Source organism: Corvus moneduloides, chromosome 14 (assembly GCF_009650955.1).
Source record: "Corvus moneduloides isolate bCorMon1 chromosome 14, bCorMon1.pri, whole genome shotgun sequence".
NCBI classification, from domain to species: Eukaryota; Metazoa; Chordata; class Aves; order Passeriformes; family Corvidae; genus Corvus; species Corvus moneduloides.
In genome coordinates this window covers 6667063-6684890 of record NC_045489.1, presented here as the reverse complement: position 1 = coordinate 6684890, position 17828 = coordinate 6667063, and the positions used below count along the sequence as shown (strand labels likewise).

The following is a 17828-nucleotide window of genomic DNA, read 5'->3' as shown; positions in this document are numbered from 1 at the left end:
TCATATGGTGGCTTCAAAACTGATGGACTTAATTCTAGATGCTGCTGGATGGCAGAACTGGACTGGCTGAGCAAACTGAAATGGAAGACAGTCACTGATGACTGGAATTGGGCCTGACTTGGTAACACACAGCTTTAATTCCTTCATCAAATGGCTGTATTGGCTTTGAAGATATTTGTGCAAGGAGCCATCCCAGTCTAAAATCTCCTGGCATGCTCTGAAGGCATGCTGACCAAGGGCCAGATTCTGCAATCACCTGGCATTGGCTAAGTCAGTTTGGATTATAGAAACATAGAAAGTTAAGGGTTGGAAGGAACCTTAAAGATCATCTAGTCCCAACTCCCCCTGCCAGGAGCATGGACACACCTTCCACTAGACCAGGTTGCTCAAGGCCTTATCCAACCTGGCCTTGACCTCTGACAGGGTTGGAGCTTTCACAACCTCCCCGGGCAATCTGTTCCAGTATCTCACCACCCTCACAGTAAATAATTTCTTCCTAGTATCCAGCCTAAATTTCCTCTCTTTCAATTTGCACCCATTACTCCTTGTTCTGTCACTGCAGTTGCAGTTCACTGATGAAGAGTCCCTCTCCAGCTTCCCTGTAGGCCCTTCAGATACTGAAAGGTTGCTATAAGGTCTCCATGCACCCTTCTCCAGGCTGAACAGCCTCAACTCTTTCCCTGTCTTTGTAGGGTAGGTGCTCCAGTCCTCTTATCAACTTTGTGGATCTGCTCTGGACTTGCTTCAAGAGTTCCACGTCTTTTTTTATTTCATGTCTGCATGGATTGATCTGCACACAGCAGCATTGGTATTAAATGAGTCCCAGTTTTTCTGTGTCCAGCACAAACCTGCTAATCCTCCATGTCCTACTTTATGGCAGGTAAAAAGTACAAGAATTTGAGACTACAGTTTGAGAGAATTTGCTGCACACTAATCACATGGATGCAGTTTTTTTCAAGTGGTTTTCCAAGAAAAGTTGGGGAGCAGTATGCAGAAGCCTCTGAGACATTATTTGATGTCAGTCTGTGACCCCCACAGCTTCTCTACCTCCCTTCTTCCTCTTCCCAGAGCAAGTTACAGAGCTGCATGCAGTGCAAGTGCACTGAAAACACTCACTTCATTGGGAAATGCTGAGTGCGATTTCAAGGCTGTTGCACAGAGTAGGGCAGTGTGGTGATATCTGCAAAATATAGAGGAAATCAGCTTCTCTGAGAGCCTTTCACCCTGGACATTACTATGGGCCCACAGGACTGGACTGGGGTCGGGTGCAGGCAAAGCGGAGTGTCCTGGCTGGGGGAGGATGCTTGATCTCCCACTGCCCCAGCTCATGAGTCTCAGGTTTCTGATTGCCTGTTGGTTAGAAAGCCTTCATGGACTGCAGCTCATGCTGGCTTGCATAAAAAACTACATAGACTACATAAACAGACATACTTCTTTCCCCCAGTTAAAACTAAAGTAAAAACAGAACAAAACCACCCAGACCTGTCCATTCCTCTTTTACTGTATATTTTAAAATGCAGGCAAATGAAAGAGGAACTGGACAGTAACTGTATTCCTAATTATCTAACTCTTCCTTGGGCATAGGGGATGGGTTTGACTGTTAGCAGGATGGCTGGTCTTACTATGTCTGCACACAGCCTCAGGAGTACCTTGTGGGTGTTTCCAGGGGCTCAGTTACTTGAAGGCATAAGTAAGTGCTTTCCAGATTAGGGGTTTGATCAGAGCTGCAGAAACATAAAGTCTGTGTTTGTAGTCCTGGCATGCTGATAACATAACTGAAAGCTGCTGGATTAGGTCAGGCCTCAGCCACCAGCACCGGACGGTGCCTGTGGGATTTGGTTGCAGAGCCAGACAGCAGCAGGGAGGCCAAACTGGAAAGGAAGGGCTAGCTGATGGTCAGGGCTAGCTGATGGCAAACATGCTTGGGATAGTGCAGACACAGAGCAAAATATTTTTAATAAATTCTGGCCTTACAAAATATACAGTGTACCATACTGGCCTAGAGAGATAAGGAATGTCTCTAAAATTCCTGAGTTTGCTTGACTTTGTTTTGCTCTTGCATAGCCATCTGTGCTGCTGGGCAAATGCAGCTTGCTGGTCTCTGTTCCCACAGCTGTGCTGGCTGGTTTGGGTCCCGGGCAGGCTGGATGAAAAGAGCACTGATGCTGGGTGCTGCATACTGAGGGCTGTACTGGGGGGGGGGGGGCGGACAGGAGAAGAGAAACTTGTGGGACTTGCTTTGGTTACAACTCTAAACTAACACTGGTGTTTACTTCTCTGTGCAGGCACTGTGGATGCTCCAGAGACAAGGGATGGGGACCTCAGCAAACACCAGAGGGTGTGTGGAGGGACCGGCAGGAGCACAGAAGCAGGGCCAGCTCCTTCGTCTGGTGCTGCAACTGGGAAAGCAAAACCTGTCTACTCATGTGAGTGTGAGGGAACAGAGGAACTGAGGCATGGCCGTGAATTCAAAAGCGAGGTGAGCCTTGCTGGGGGAGCTTTTGGAGCAAAACCTCCTGCAATGGCTGAAGCATCAGCCCACCCCTGAGAACAGAACCCTGCTTCCCTGCACCTCACTCAGATTCCTCTCAGGGTAAGAGATCCACCCGTCTGTGCACAGTACAAGCATGAGCCTGTGTCTTGAAGCAGAGCCCTTCTGGCTGTTTGAGCCTTCACAGCCCTCTGCATGGCTCCTCAGCAGCCAGGGCAGCAGAGCCTGACCACTGTGAGACGGATGGCCTGAGGCGGCTGGACTTGGGACTGTCGGTGTGGCTGCTCACAGCTTCCCAGGTGCCCTTCCGTGTGCTGCCTGCGGCTGGATCGGCCGCAGGCCCCGCGTGCCCGGCCCGCTGAGGCGTCGTGGCTGCGCTGGGCAGAGGCCGAGGTACTCGCCCTCACCCCGCTCGTGAGCCTCGTGCCCCGCGGCAGGATGGGGAGAGCTGCTTTCACAACCTGGATGTGTTGTCACTCACATCCAGACATTTCCTGTTATCTAACCTCAGCCTTATCTTCCCCATTCGCAGCTTCCTCTTGAAGGAGGAGCAGCCCCTTCAAAACCGAGCTGTGTGCCCGGGCTGTTCCCCCACCGCGCTCCTGCACGACCCCCGCTGCGGCCCTGCGCTGCCGGCCGTGCCTGTCGCGGGCCAGGATGGCCCAGCTATGGTAGGTGCCAGGTCCCCGTCCTGCCCGCGGAAGGGGTGGCTGGGGACAGGGGAGGATCTGTCCTTCGGGGTTCATCTACTGTTTCTCCCTTCGGAGGTCCCAAAGGACCACGAGTGTTGGGACACCAAAACCCGCGGGGTGTCCATGTTCCTGGCAATGAAGAAAGCGGTCCTCCCACGCTGTGATACACCTCGAGCTTCGGGGGGTCTTCATCTTGCTCGGGTTTGGGCTGCCTCCCTTTGGTGATGGGGCTGTGTCTGCCTAAGCCGGAGGGGCTTTTTGGTGCCTCCTTTCAGGGATGAGGTAGCATTTGGCCGCATGTGCTTGGGGAGGGCAGGCTCAGGGATGGAATTCCACTGGTCCCAGCCAGGGAGCACTGTGCTCTGGACCACGGCTCCTTGATGAGGATGAATTATGATTAGCAGTGATATGTAGCCCTACTCGGCACCAGGGTGCATGTGTGTGTGCCCCTTCAGCTCTCACATACACACATGCTGCCTCTGAGCTGCTGGCAGTGGGAGATTTTGATCTAAATTAGTCATAGATGGGGCAGTGAACAACGAACAAGGGAGGGTGTGAGATGGAGGAGGGTGTAACCAGGGAGAGACCCTATCCCAGCTATGTGAAGTGTGCTCTTCATTTCTCACTGTCCCGATGGTTTCTGTACAGCAGATGAAAGTTTACCGCACACCCCTCTTCTCCTCTTTGGGCATCTGGAGAATGAGCAGCCATGGGGACAGAGTCCAGTGTGCAGGGATGGGGCCTGTGGGGCTCAGGTGACTGCAGGGGCTGTGGGAGCATGTGAGGCTGGTGACCTCCAGGTAATGGGGTGCTTATCAGGCCCTTCCTGGGGGCTTTGGAGTGAGCCAGCATTTGTCTGGCAAAGCTCCCTGCAGTGTCCACTGCAGGGCTGGGGGCATAGGAGGGTCCTATACAGAGCAGAACAGCAGCCAGTGGAAGCCTGCAATGAGCAAAGCCTTGTTTTACTCTGTTATGATGAAGGCTTCCAGCTCCTAGGAGAAGCACAACCCAAAGTTTCAGCTGGCCAGGGGTTCAGTGGACCCTGTTGCCACAGATCTGTGGGGACTCACTTTCAATTCAGGCTGTGATTTGTGTTTCACCAAGTGGAAAAGAGAGATGACCTTGATTCCAGTTAAAATCCTGGATAATAAATGCATGCCTTGAAATGGCTGCAGCCTGCATCCTAGCACTCTGCTACTCAGCATGTGAAAACCACACAGCCACACTTTGATGCATGCTGTTATTAGGTTTAGAGTCAAATTTATCCAATAATTTTACTTTTCATTTATTTTCATTATCAGTTGCAGAACAGTCTGACAGCCCTGTAAAAATACCTGAGGGATGATGTGCAGCCCGGAGGGGACTTTTTGTGACTTTGGTAAGGGACTGACTCAAGAATGCAGGAAGAAAAATTCTTGTTTTGCCTTCAGAGTATTCAGTAGATTGCTCAGTTTTATAACACTGAGCTTTTACTTGGAAATACCCACTTTAGCTTGAAACCAGAAACTCTGACAATGACAAATCCATTCACATCAGATATGATCTCTATGGGTAGAGTTGCAAGTTCCATTTCCATCTGCTGATAGAATTATCTCCATTGTGTCCCCTTATCTATCCCTCACAGCAACATTTTAAGGGTCTGTTTTTCCCCTCAGAAAGCCACAATGGCGGGGATTATTTTAAGCTGCAATTGCAGAAGCAGTGCTGCCTTGTTTTCTTCTTCCTCCTCCAAGGCCAGATCTGCCCCTGTTAGACATCAGCACTGAAGCTGAAGGCAATCTTGTCACTGACACCTGTGGAAGAGCCTGCTCAGTCTTTTTCTAGTAGCTTCCCCACATTTTGGTATGGCTTAGAGTCCTTTTGGGGATCACAGGTTCACATGTACTCCAATAGGCTGATCTTAAATCAGCTTATAAACACTGTTTTCTTATGTTCGTGACATGCACATGCTGCTTTTATCCATTGCCACATACTTCTATCCAGCATGGCTGAACTGCATTTGGAATGAGGAGCCAGAACACGGAACTGGTCACTATCTACATTGCACCCAAGGCGAAGGTGGAGACAGGCGAATGCCAGAATTGCAAACTCTAGGTAGTGACTCAGTCAAGCAACTGATTTTACCTTTACAGCTGTAGCTGTTATTTTGCTCTTAAGTCTTGCTCCACTCTCTTCTGGGTACAGAGAACATGTATTTGCCATTACTGTTTTTTATTTTGTGCTTTCACCTCTCCCTTTCCAGGTATGTTTCTGTGTGTGATATTAGATGGGATCCTATGATCATCTGTGTAAAATAGTCACAGAAGTTAGAGATACAAATGGTTGATGAACTGCCCTCTGAATGATGCTGATAATATACTTAATTTAATTCTACTTTAGTGTCTTTAATGATCTACCTTCAAAAATATAATTTAAAACATTTTAGATTGATAGCATAAAATATATTATAAATATATTATAAATAATAAATATATTATAAATAGCATTACTACTTTCTCACAAACTGGTGATGCTGGTCATGTGAAATTAAAATCTGTGGACTGGTAAGGAAGCTAAAACGCCATGCTAAAAACTCAGCCATATCTGGACATGTCCAGAAAGAGTATGAATAACATAAATAGTGTTGTGCAGAATGGGTGTGTGAATTAAGAGCCAGTATGATTTTTCTGGGAGAGCTGTACAGTATCAGAATTTCAAATCTGTTTTTAAACTGAATTGCTAAATAGTCAGCATCTGAGAAGGACACAGAACAGAGTAATACTGTGCAACATCTTCTCTTGTGTATGTTTTGTTATTTAGTTTTCTTTAGGTGCATTTCTGCATTTCCTGCACACTTCTGTTAAAAGAACAAGGGAGTAACAGTATCTTTTGTCTTTGTGCAAGAAGTGTGTGTGTGGGAATATGATGTTCACCCTTAAAGGCTGGATTATGCCAGCATATGGAAAGCTCCACATATTGCAGCAAAGGCTTTTTCTGTCTGCTAGAAATGTAGCAGAAGGGGGTTAGTTTGTCAGCAGAAGAGAAAGTTTCACTTCACTTCTGAAGAAGTTCATTGTTTCTCTATGTGGAGCTTGGTTTTCTTTCAGCATCATAATCTTTATAGTATTCTGCCAAATGGAGGAGCCTGCAACAGAGTCAATGGTAATCCCCTATGTGCATGCCCAGGGGCAGAGTTATACTTCTTTTTCTGACTTTTGAATTAATATAATGGATATTTTCCTCAGCAGAAGGCAGTGTCTGCTGGTGTGGTTCTCTCTCCCCCAAAAAAGCATGTAGGAGGGGGAAATATGGGAAGGGTTAATGATGCTTTTTGCTAACTGGAAAAAGCCTCTGCAGTTAACAACAGCTGCTGTGCTTCTTTTCCCTCTCTGTGTGCCCAGGTTGGCATCCAGCGAGGACACTGTGACCGCCGGGAGCTGCAGTGTGGCACTGCGTGTATTTGACAAGCTGAGTCCGACACTCAGTGTGCAGAGTGTCAGTTTGTCAAATACCCCAAGTGAGGCACTGCTGAGCAACGCCATGCCGAGGGTCCAGCCCTTTCCTCCTGCTCTGGCAGGAGTCTTCCTCTCCAGGCTCGGCACCTCTCCAGAAACCCACCGAGGTATTGAACAGCCCATACCATTGTTCCAGAACACCTGACTGATCCTGTGCTGCCAGGTTTCCCTTCCACCCCAGTTTTGGAAGTGTCTGTCAGGGTATCCCTCCCAACAGTAAATCTGAGCAAAAGTGGTGCTGGTGCAACTCCTCTGCACTGTGAAGACAGGGAATTTTGCCCTGGGTCCTTGTTCTTTGCATCCAAATACAATGCTGTTCTCTTACACAGCATTAACTAGCCAGCTGTTAATTAAGCTCAGTTAACAAGTCCCAGCAACTATAATCACAACATCATGGGTAAAGTCAGCATTATCCATATTAAGAATCTTTCCTTTGCACATATAGGAATCTTTTTTATATGGAGTACAAGCTAATGAGGCTGCTGATTAACTTCCCTCTGGCCCATTAACCTGTGAAAAATGCATGTTTGCTCAATCTGTTTTCAATTAGGCCATGGAGTCCATTGCCCCTCCCGGGAGCCTTGCTGTTTGGAGAAGACTTCTTGTCTTTGGATGGTTATTCCTAATCAGCACTTGCAACAAGGTTGCCTATTCTACTGTTTAATTAAAGGAATTCCCTCTAAATCATCCCACTTGAAGATGTAATGATTGCAAAGTGTTTTCAGTAACTGACTTGTAGCATTTCAGATATGTCAGGGTAGGGGAATGACAGGGGCAGCATCCAGCCCAGTTTGACAAATCAAACTCTCTGAAAGCATTTGACATGGAAAACTCAGAAATAAAAACTCCAAAGACCCTACTGACTAGTTTTAGGACAGTACCACCAGCAAATTTTGCAATATTTGAGAATACTAATAAACTTCAATACTAAGCTTTTGGCCTTTTTGTTGCAACTATTTCTTAGTAAATATTTTGAAGAAGTTGGAGTTTGTACAAAGCCAGGACCCATGAATGTATATCATTGCCTAAGCAAATTGTGTTCTGCTTTTTTCTGTGAATAGCTTGTGCACTTCTGGACACACATGGTCCAGAAGTGGTCCAGAAATGGCCCTACTCCTTACGACTCACATTCCCATGGTCTCTCTCAAGCACCTCCTCATGACTCACAGACATCACCCTGACCTTTATGACTGAGGTTAGCTTCAAAAGAAAGCCAGGTCTATGATTTCAGGCTTTGCTTTGTCCACAGTGGATCCTCCATGAAGCATACAGCCATGTCAACCCCAAGCCCTGCTGTCACTCAAACCTCGAGGTTTCAACAGACCCAACCTCCTTTGCACCACAGCTGGTGAAGTGTTCGTTTATGCCCTTCATTCTTGTTTTCTCATGCATTTTCAATTTTTGCTTTTAGTAGTTTGCCCTCTGCTTTTTAGATAACTCTCCCTTTCAGCCCCCAGTTCCCTCCAGATGACTGGGGTGAAGGGGAAGAAAGTAAACCCCTTCCTGTCTTACAAGAACAAGCACCAAATTACAGTGGGACAAATTTCTCTGGGACTTCATCTCCCACCTCCCTGCTCCTTGAAGTATGGTACTAACCTAGCAGGCACAAAAGCCAACAAGTCCCCTCCATGGGACAGGCACTGCAAGGGGAACTGTGAGTCTCATGACATGGAACTGGCCACTTGACACAGAGTGTTTTTGGGAGGCAGTGTCCTTTCAGGGTAGGAGCTGAGCTTTTCCTTCCGTTCTGGAGCAGAGCTAGGGCTCAGCAGATGAGCATTGGCTGAGTGACCAGTGCAAGGAAAGGAGAAGTTTTCTGGTTTGATGGTGATGCAACACAGCAAAACCTTCTGTGTTTTCCAGAAGAAAAATGTTGTTGCCAACAGGTTTTACTACAAACATGGAAAACATGCCAAAAGTAAAATAAAGAAATAATCACATTCTTGCTGCACAGGGGAAAACACCTCAGCACTGGAGACAGGCTTCATATGTTTCCACTGTTCAGCTACTTGTGACCAAAGTCCTTTTGCTGCCCTAACTAGAGGCACTGACAACACAGAGTTCATGGGGGCTGGTCTATCTGGAGCATCTGCTCCCCCTTTCTTAACTCCTGCTGCCTTCTTCCTCTGTAGCTTCTCCCAGGCTTCATGTCTCCTGAGGAAGGTGTCCAGACCTCCTCAGAGCAGATCAGTGCTGGGAGGAATCACAAGATTGAAAAATCATGGTGTTACATAGTCAATGAGTGAACCTGGAGCTCAGAGCTTGTAACAGCAGGAAAACTTGCACAAAACACCAAGCTAATTGAAAATTAATGAGGATGACATTTGGGGGGGAAAGGGGAGTGCCATGTCATGTGTTTTGGGCCTAGATCTGCTGAGGTAAGGATGGGGAAGCTGAGAAATTTTCAGTTCCCTTCCCACACAGTATTGAACTTGCACCATATGCTACTGCCCTGCCTGAGTGTGGCTGCAGCTCCCCATTCCCCTCAACTCCTTTGTTCCGCACCACACTGGAACTGCTGATGCCAGCAGCTTCTGCAGCATGGGGTCTTCAGGGCTGGCTGCCATGGGTCCCACAGGGACAGACTGGACCCTGTCTGCCTCCCTGGAGCACAGCCTGACACCCAGCACAGCCTTGCCTGCATGGCTGTCACTGTGTTTGCGAAGCCCTCACAATATAGGCAGGAGATTTTTTTCTCTGATCTTGCCCACCTCATGTACTGCAGAAGAAGCATCATTGAAATTCAGAGCAGTAAAAGTAAAAGTGTGGCTCTACACAGTGCTCAGGCCACAAATAGCAATGTGACCCTGCTGTTGGGCTGCTGACCTGAGAAGCGATGACCCACGGCAGCAGAGACAAGCCTTGTGGGTGAAGTCAGGGCCAAGCAGGGAGGGTGTGTGTGACTTGAGCTCAGCTGCTTCCCCATGCTTTCCTTGCTGCACCCACTGATTTAATAAAAGCCAGTAACTCTTCTTACAAATTTGGTTTGCTAAAGCCAGGAGGCATTCCTCCTCCCTGCCAAGCCTGCAGGACAAAGGGATGCTGGCTGGAAGGACAGATAGGGAGGACAGAGCTGACTGCAGCACTCCAGTACAGACAAGATACAAATGATTAACAATGACGAGGCAAATCAGGCTGCTGAGCGACAGCATACTGTAGGGAATGCACTGCAGCTGAAGGCAGGAACAGCATCCATGTTGCACGATAGGTCAGCATTAGTAATCATACAGACTGACTTACGTCCCACAGAGTAAATTGGTGTCAGCCTGTTGTATTCAGAGAAATTACTTAATCATTATCCAAATGCCTCAGATTTCTCTCTATTTTATTATGCCTCTGGCCCCCATAATGTAAAAATTAAATGCCAGCATTTCCTTCAACATCAGTTCTGGTTTTCCAGGAGAAAACCAGTGTGTGACAGTTCAGAGACTCATCCCCTCTCTCTCCTGAGCACTGAGCTGCAGTCTGATAGCAAAAACAACATCCCTGGGACATTAACCTCCCCTCTGTGGTCCCTTTACCATGCTGTAACAAAAAAAGAAAGACTCAAGGACAGGCAGGATGTACAACCAGTATTTTCTGAGCTGCATAAGCCAGAGGATCTCCATTTCCAGCACAGTCCTGGTTCCTTGCAGCCTGGGATGTCTTAACAGGAACACACACTGGCAAGTACTGCTTGCCAGTGTTACTGAGTGCCAGCATTGCACCCAGTATGTCAATCCTGGATTTTTTCACAGGCTAAAGAATGTCATGTTCCCACTCCTTCAGATCCTCTCTTCCTGACCTTGGTCCTTCAGGTTGCTCAGAAACGACTTGCTCATTAGAAGTGTGTAGACAAACAGTTGGCTGGGGGTTTCTGGTCCCACAGGCAGGGCCTGGTCTGCCAAAGACCAAAAGTTTATGCAGCTCCTCTAGGTTAAAGCAAGCAGTGAGAGCAGAGCAGAGGGACAACAGGAGGAAGAGTTTCCTTCTGTTAAGTTCACTCTTCAGTACCTGCAGCCCTGCACAGCTGCTCATGCGGAAAAGCCAGTACTCAACTAAATTCCTTCTCTTTCATATTGTGATTCCATTGCAGTTACAAGGTTCTCATACTCAGGACCTTTCCTGTCTTTCATGGTGGTCTTTTCAGTGTTAGAGCACGTTTCTTCGTGTAGACACTTAACAGGGACTTCCACCTCCGTGTGCAGCAGGGCGACCTCTGCAGTGCTGCGGCTGGGCAAGGGAGACATGAGTGAGAGGGACAACCAAAGCAGATGGCACTTCATTTACATCCTAGTCAGAGACAAGATCTACCACATAATCTGTGAAGCAGCAAAATTCATGTTATTCTAGTGAGGGCCTGGGGGGCTCTGAAAGACACTAGAAAGTGACGTTAAAATAATTACACACACAAAAAGAAGCACTGAACAGTTAATACTGGTACTATAAACTCTCATGGCATTATCATGTTATACTCTAAAGTTACCAGAAGACAGTCTAGCCTTTGGAAAGTAAATACTGGGAATAACTGGGAAAAATGGCTACAGATGGCTATGGTGTGTCTCTGAGTTGAAAAGCAGTATGAAGGTGTTGAAGATTGAGATGAGGACAAGGCAGAAGATGTGTTTGTATAATCATATGTGAACAGGAACTGTGCAAAGTAATACTTGGGCAAGCACTAAGACATGTTTCTTATAGAGAAAGGCATCTGTAGAGGGAACTTAAAGGAAGAGCTGAGAATTTCTGTCCTTGGCTTTGTTAAATAATGGTGAGAATTTCCCCCAGAGAAGAGCTTTCCCATGGCATGTGCCAGGCACAGCAAAGGACCCGGAGTATCTGTTTTTCTACCATATTAAAGAACAGTCTGGCTATCTCTTGTGACCATGTGTTAAGTCCTCAAGTTGCTAACTAAACTGTCAAGGTGTTCAGATCCTTCCTCTGCAAGGCAAATAAACCTTTGCTTTTCACTGAGCAAGGAGGCTTTTTAGGAGCAGACATCAGTACAGTGTCCTCAGTGTTAATGTCCCAAGTAGAAAATTCCACTCACAAAGCAACTTCATAGAGAGGTTCTGAAAAGAAAAAAAAAAAAAAAAAAAAGAATCTAAGATGTGCATCGACTTGTTTTATGAGTCACAGAACAAAACCCAGCTTCCGGGTGTTCCCACGTTTAGGGAATAACCCTCCCACCGGCCTCTCCCTGGAAGGAATCAACTGGGGATGGGGGTGATGGGGATGGGACTGTCCCGCCCGCCCGTCACCTCGGACCGCGCCCTCCACCGCCCGCACGCCCGCCCCGTCTCCTCCTCCCGGGGCTGCCCCCACCGCCCGCCCCCGGCTGGATTTGAGGCTGCTCACCCTCCTTCCTCCGCCGCCGCCGCCAGCAGCCCAGCCCCAGCGCCAGCAGCGCGCCCAGCGCGGCGCCGCCCAGCGCGGCCGCCGGTCCGTACAGCAGCGGGGACGGTGCGACCCGCGGGGAACCTGCGGGGGGACAGCGCTGTCACTGCGGCCGGGGGACACGGGGGGTGGCCCCGCCGCACGGCCGGGAGCCGGCAGTCGCCCGCTGCTTTGGACGGCCTTTAAATCCTAACCGAAGGCGGGGCCGAGGCCACTTGGGGGTTCAATTTGGAAGGGATCTTAAAGCCCATCTCGTTCCACGCCCTGCCATGGCCAGGGACACCTTCCACCAACCAGGTTGCTCCAAGCCCCGTCCAACCTGGCTTTGAATGCTTCCAGGGATGGGGCATCCCTGCGTGGAAGCAAACAGCAAGCTTCAGGCTGCAAAACCTCCCACCACCAGGCGTGTGGGCGGGAGCCAGGAGCGCAGTCCTGCCTGGATAATGCCTGGTATTTGGCATGCCAGGGTTTGTTCCCTGCAGCCGTATCTGCCACAAGCACAGCAGCCAGATGTGGAGCTGGTCTGGGATGGTGTTTGCCGCCCTGCCCTTGCCAGGGCAAATCTGGCGTTTTCCAGCATGACACTCTACTCACTTGTATCTGTAAAAGGCCTCACTGGAGCAGTATCCATCCTGGAGACCAGCATCGTGGGGACCAGATCTGTCAGTGGAGAATGGTGGATGCATTGCAGCCCCACTGGGAGCTGCCCTAGGCATCGGGAAAATGGGGTCTGCTCTGCCAGTGCTAGACTCACCTATTATCCTGTGTGTGTCTTGCCAGCAGGCCTGGGACAGCATTTGACACTCCTGTCCCCATCCCTGACCATCACCCCACAGGTTCCTGGCAGCCCTGGCTGATATGGTGCATCATGCCTGGCTACAGCATGGCCTGGGAATGCTTTGGCTTTGTCCTGCTGGCACTTGCCTAGATTTCCAGAGGACTCTTTCACTCCCTCTCTCCCATGGTGACTCCCTGGCTGGTCTGGGGGGCTTTGCAATCAATAGCTGCACCATAAACTCTCTGACGTGTGGAGCCCTGTGCCAGGTCTCTTGCCCCAGGCAACCTCCCACTGAAGCATTGCAACCTCAACAGTTCTGGTCCCAAAGGGACATAGAGGACATTTTCTGGCCCCCTCCCATCATCAGGCACACTCTCAAGCAGGGAGGGTGCCAGCCTCTGGTGTTGCCTCTCTGGGTAACTATCAAGACGTAATTGATATACAGTATAGGTGTCTGATATTGCTGTGGAAGAGCAAACTCCCTGCTCTGGTCTTCTCCTGCAACAGAGATGACTAACTCTGGCCTGGGCACTCACCTGTCACTGTGAGCTCCATGTCACTGCTCTCACCCCGACCTGTGGTTGAGTGGTGTCCCCCCGTGGTTGCCACATTCCTCTGCAAGGCCACTGTTGTTGTGGGCAGATCTGCAAGGTAAGGGGGAGGAAGAGGCTCACACAGGGGTTTGACCATGTTGGTGATGCTGGTGTGATACAGAATTCTCCACAGGTGGGATAGGCACAGGAGGAAGCAGCCCCCACCCGGCTGACAGGAGGGGGGATGCTGTGCCAGCAGCGTTAGCCAGCGTCTGCAGCACTGACCCCTGTTCCTGGGCTGTTCCCTGCAGCGTGTGACTGCTGCAAAAAACACCACAGGGCTTCAGCCAAAGCTCCGTGCCCTGGGAGCTCAGCAGGCTCTGCCTCTTTCACAGGCCACTGTGTGGTACCTGTGCTTGGCTCTGCCATCAGGGACTTCACAGCTTTGCTGATCAAGTAACCAGCCAAGGAGAGCTGCAAGTTTTCCACCAGACACCCATCATGGAACCATTTAGATTGAAAAAGGGCTCTGAGGCCATTGAGTCCAACCTGTCACACATCATCCTGCAGAGCCTGGAGGTGTCAGAGCCTGGTGCGTGTGAAGTGCAGTGTGTCTCCCTGAGACACGCAGCTGGTCACGGGGACCAAAGGCCAGTTTGGTTTGTTCCCCCACTGCATTACCACTCACTTGTTCCTTGTTCTCAAAATAAAGCCACGACTCCTTGTCTAAACTTGCTGAACTGCAGTGGGCAGCATTACAGAGCCAGGGAGAACTTCAAAAAACCCGCAGAGGAATAAATAAATAAATGTTTGAAGTAGCAACTCTCTTTTGCCTCAGAAAAGAGCAGTTCCTCAAAGAGGAGGAAACTGAATACAGGAAATAAAGGAGGACACCGACTGGAGCCAGCGGGGAGGAGTGTGTCAGAGTGCTGAAGGCGTTTGGCACTTCCTTCTTTCTCTGAGGGCGGAGAAGTAGGATGCTGTTCCTTTGCACTGCAGAAGGATGTTCTCTTCCGAGCTGCGGTTGTGGGCACTCACCTGTCACCGTCAGCTGCACAGCATCGCTGCGCTGCACGGCTCCGGCCCCAGCCCTGTTCTCTGCCTCGCAGAAGTACGTCCCGCTGTCAGAGGGCCGCAGGCTGTGCCACGCCAGCTCAGCCCCGCTGCTCAGGAGCACGGCTTTCTCCGCCGGGACGCTGCGGAACCAGCGGTAGCTGATGGGAGGGGACCCGCTGGCCTCGCAGGTCAGGCTGGTGCTGGCTCCGGCCGGGACCGTCAGCCCCAGCTGTCCGGCTCTGATGATGGGCTTGGTGGCTGCCACTGGAAGACAAAGCAGAGGGGCCCAGGTCACAGAGCCCTGGCTGTGGTGGGGATGGTTCCCTGCCACAGCAGTTCTCACTCTTGCTGTCGGTGCCTTCCCAGGAGGAAGCAGCTCAGCTCTCATATCACCTCCCTGCACAGCATGAGTTCAAGTCACCTGTGTGTTAATCCAGGTTACACCACTGTGCTGCCACCCTATCACAAAGTCCTGCTCTCTGGGGTGGGTGGCCCCCTGGCAGAAATGCTGTTATTTCTAGCACACACTGAGGATGCTCGGGAAGGGGAGAAGGCAGACTTGTCTCACACAACACCCACTTGCTACAAGAGCCACAGAGGCATTGGCTGCTTGCACAGACCCAGACCTGGACGTTATCTCAAACATCATGGGTTCAACTGGCCCATCAATAGATCCAGCTTGGGCTGTACACGAAGTGGTCCCCTTCCCCAATTCATTTGTACACCTCCATGTGTGTAACCTCCAAGGTTAACCAACATAGCAAGGGAGGCAGATGCCTTTACCCCCAATCTAGATGAGCCAAACAGCATGGTGTGAAAGACTATTCCCACAAACGCTGGTGCCTCTACCTTCGTTTGGTTTAAGCTGGCTGCTCAAGAGCAGGGCTTTGTTGCTGGATTTACCTTTGACAACTTTAACTGTAGTGGTCACCTCTCTTGTTATCAAGCTGTTATCTGTAGACCTCCAGATGACTTGACAGGTGTAGTGTCCACTGTCAGGCATTTCAAGGTTCTCAATGAGGAGTGAGGCATTCCCTGGGCTCTGCTTTGGGATGCTGACTCGGCCTCGGAATTTAGACAGCAAGATGTGGTCACCAGAATCATCCCTCCGGAAGATGGTAGAGGTGCTAGAATCCCGCTCCACACTCCAGCTAAGCATTTGCTGTGTGAAACCTTCTGAAGGCACATAGGTACACGGTACAGTGATGGATCCCATCCATGTGCCCGTGACCTGGTGGACACCAGACAGATCCAGGAGGGCTGCAGGGAACAGCAGTGGAAGGGAAGAAATCAGAATGCACTAGAAGAGGGAAACGTCCTCTAGATAGATGGGACTCATCAGGCAGTAGATGCCAGCATGCGGCCAGGTCTCAGATGTGCTGTGTAGGCCACAGCCACTAAGGCAGCCCACATCATCAAGCATGGGGAAGTGAACAACTGCCTTGACCTCATGTCTATTTTTATTGTGTCTTTCTCTAGGCACTTGCCAGTTCTTAATTCTTTCTCAGTACAGAGAGGCTCCTTGTGGGCAGGAGCATTTAGGGACATTCCCTACGGTACTGGACCTGGAATAGGAATGGTGGACCAAAGCCAATCCTTTTGCTTTAGCCTTGGAAAACTTCAGACCTGACCCAGATCAGTACTCTGCCAAGCATTCAGGTAGGCACAGGAGAAGAGTGGGCAGATTTTCTCCACACATTCTCCCAGTTTCTCTAGCTGTCTGCCCATGGATCCCACAGCTCCTCTGGGAAGTGCCTCTTGTAAGTAGCAAATCACCTGAATTTAATTTGGCTTGGCTCACCTCTCCCCATACCCCTTATTCTTGTCCCCTTTCCCCTCCCCAGAAAAACACTGGTTATATTCAGCAGCTTTAACTCACAAGAAGTTGCTTGAGAGGCAGGTCCCAGAAATGTGCAAAGCTGTTTTTTTATGATGAAACGGGGAATATATTTCAACCAATTTTTCTAAATGTCAGGAGCTGTGCTTCTGTATACAACTTGTAAGAGCACTTTCCTCCTGTTTCCCAAAACTTTCCTCTGCTGCTGCCGTTGACATACATGCCCTGAGAAAGGGTATATTCAGTAAGGGGCATAGGAACTGAAGCCAAGGTTCCAGTCTCAGCTTTCCTGATGCAACGAGAGAGTCACTAGGTAAGAGAGACCAAGGGGAATCAAATGTGCCAGCACCTCTTCTTCCCAGGGCCATGCTAACAGAACAATGAGGATGCGTTATTAAATTCTAGTAGAATGCATATTCCAGCTTCACCAAGACTGTTTTGAGAGCTGGCACACCAGAGTTGGTCCTTGCCAAGGGTCTCAAAAAACTATATTCTGTTCTTGCCTTGGGGCAGGGAAGCTGACTTGCCTGATACTGCCCCATTTGCTGCACTCTTGGAAGCACCTTGTTGTATCTGATGCCAAAGGAGACTTTCATGAACTCTCAGGCTCTGTGATTAATGCAATAAGCTAAAGACTTTCTGCAATTGTCAATTAAAAAAAAAAAAGATGCTATAATTCAAAAGATTTCCCCTAGCCTCTTAGTACTCTGATTTTTGTTCTTATACATTGAAGCATTTACTCACCGTTGCAGCTGATGAAAGTCATCCCAAACACCACTATCCGCCCAACTTCTCCCATTCTCCCAGAACTGCAGGTCTGTCTTCCTTTCCCCAAGAGACCCCCACCCTCCTGGGACCAGACTGCAAGTGAAGAATACTTCCCTTTATTCTGTCCTTTGTCATCTAGGATCCTCTTTCTGAAACATCACGAGTCCATTTCACTGCTGAGTTAGGTGAAGGGTGAAGGAAGGAGAAAGGCTGTATGGATTTTTCCAGTCCCGTTCCCTGTCCCATCCACTTCTCTTGATGCAGCCCAGGATCCAGTTGCCTTTCTGAGCTGCAAGTGCCCATTGCCAGGTCATGCTGAGCATTACAGACTCTCTCAGCACACATTTCTGCTGCAATAGTCCAGTTCATGGGCAAAAGTCATCATGTTTCATGCTCTGAAAGCACACACTGTGTTTGCCAACGAAGTGACTTATGACTGGCAGCCAAGGGACATTCTGAGTGTGCTCTGTAGGGTACCTTTAAAAGTACTTCTAAGAGTTATCTAGGTGTGATGCTAATTATTAGGTGCTTACTAATTATTACCCAAAGGAGAAGGACTTATGGAAAGGTAAGAAACGTATAAAAGCAAATCTACTGACCTAGTGAATTCTGTTGTAGGCGTTTAATGAGTCAGTAGAGCAGCTTTTTTGGACTTACTCAATAGCCATGCCTTAGCATGGTTCCAACAGCTGCAACAGGAAAATGGTATCTTTGAGCAGGAGACAGATGTGTTTGAGGGACAGGGAGCTGTTTTCTACTGGAACTGGGAGAGAAAGGTAAATGGGATGATTTTGCCACAGTCTCAT

General features: G+C 49.2%; 1 protein-coding gene and 1 long non-coding RNA gene across 2 annotated transcripts; one reads left to right on the top strand and one right to left on the bottom strand.

Annotated features, from left to right (window-relative positions):
* Positions 1-3075: 3075 nt before the first annotated feature.
* On the top strand, positions 3076-7616 carry LOC116451004. The gene is made up of 3 exons (XR_004243041.1): positions 3076-3162; positions 4485-4561; positions 6564-7616. It is a non-coding gene; the product is annotated as an uncharacterized LOC116451004 (long non-coding RNA).
* Positions 7617-9985: 2369 nt separating this feature from the next.
* On the bottom strand, positions 9986-17136 carry VSIG4 (V-set and immunoglobulin domain containing 4). The gene is made up of 7 exons (XM_032124085.1): positions 16999-17136; positions 15321-15677; positions 14400-14681; positions 13365-13472; positions 12012-12134; positions 11704-11725; positions 9986-10889 (listed from the first exon to the last, which is right to left on the bottom strand). The coding sequence occupies exons 1-7, from the start codon at positions 17051-17053 to the stop codon at positions 10715-10717; spliced, it is 1122 nt and encodes a 373-aa protein (XP_031979976.1). The 5' UTR covers positions 17054-17136; the 3' UTR covers positions 9986-10714.
* Between the last annotated feature and the right edge of the window lie 692 nt (positions 17137-17828).

What these genes read in the sequence shown, in the direction of transcription:
- VSIG4 (XM_032124085.1), bottom strand. Translation starts at nt 17,053, where the DNA reads ATGGGAGAAGTTGGGCGGATAGTGGTGTTTGGGATGACTTTCATCAGC. An exon ending in TACAGTTAAAGTTGTCAAAG is followed by an intron (nt 14,682 to 15,320) that starts GTAAATCCAGCA and finishes TTTGTCTTCCAG; the next exon opens with TGGCAGCCACCAAGCCCATC. An exon ending in CATGGAGCTCACAGTGACAG is followed by an intron (nt 12,135 to 13,364) that starts GTGAGTGCCCAG and finishes GTCCCCCCGCAG; the next exon opens with GTTCCCCGCGGGTCGCACCG.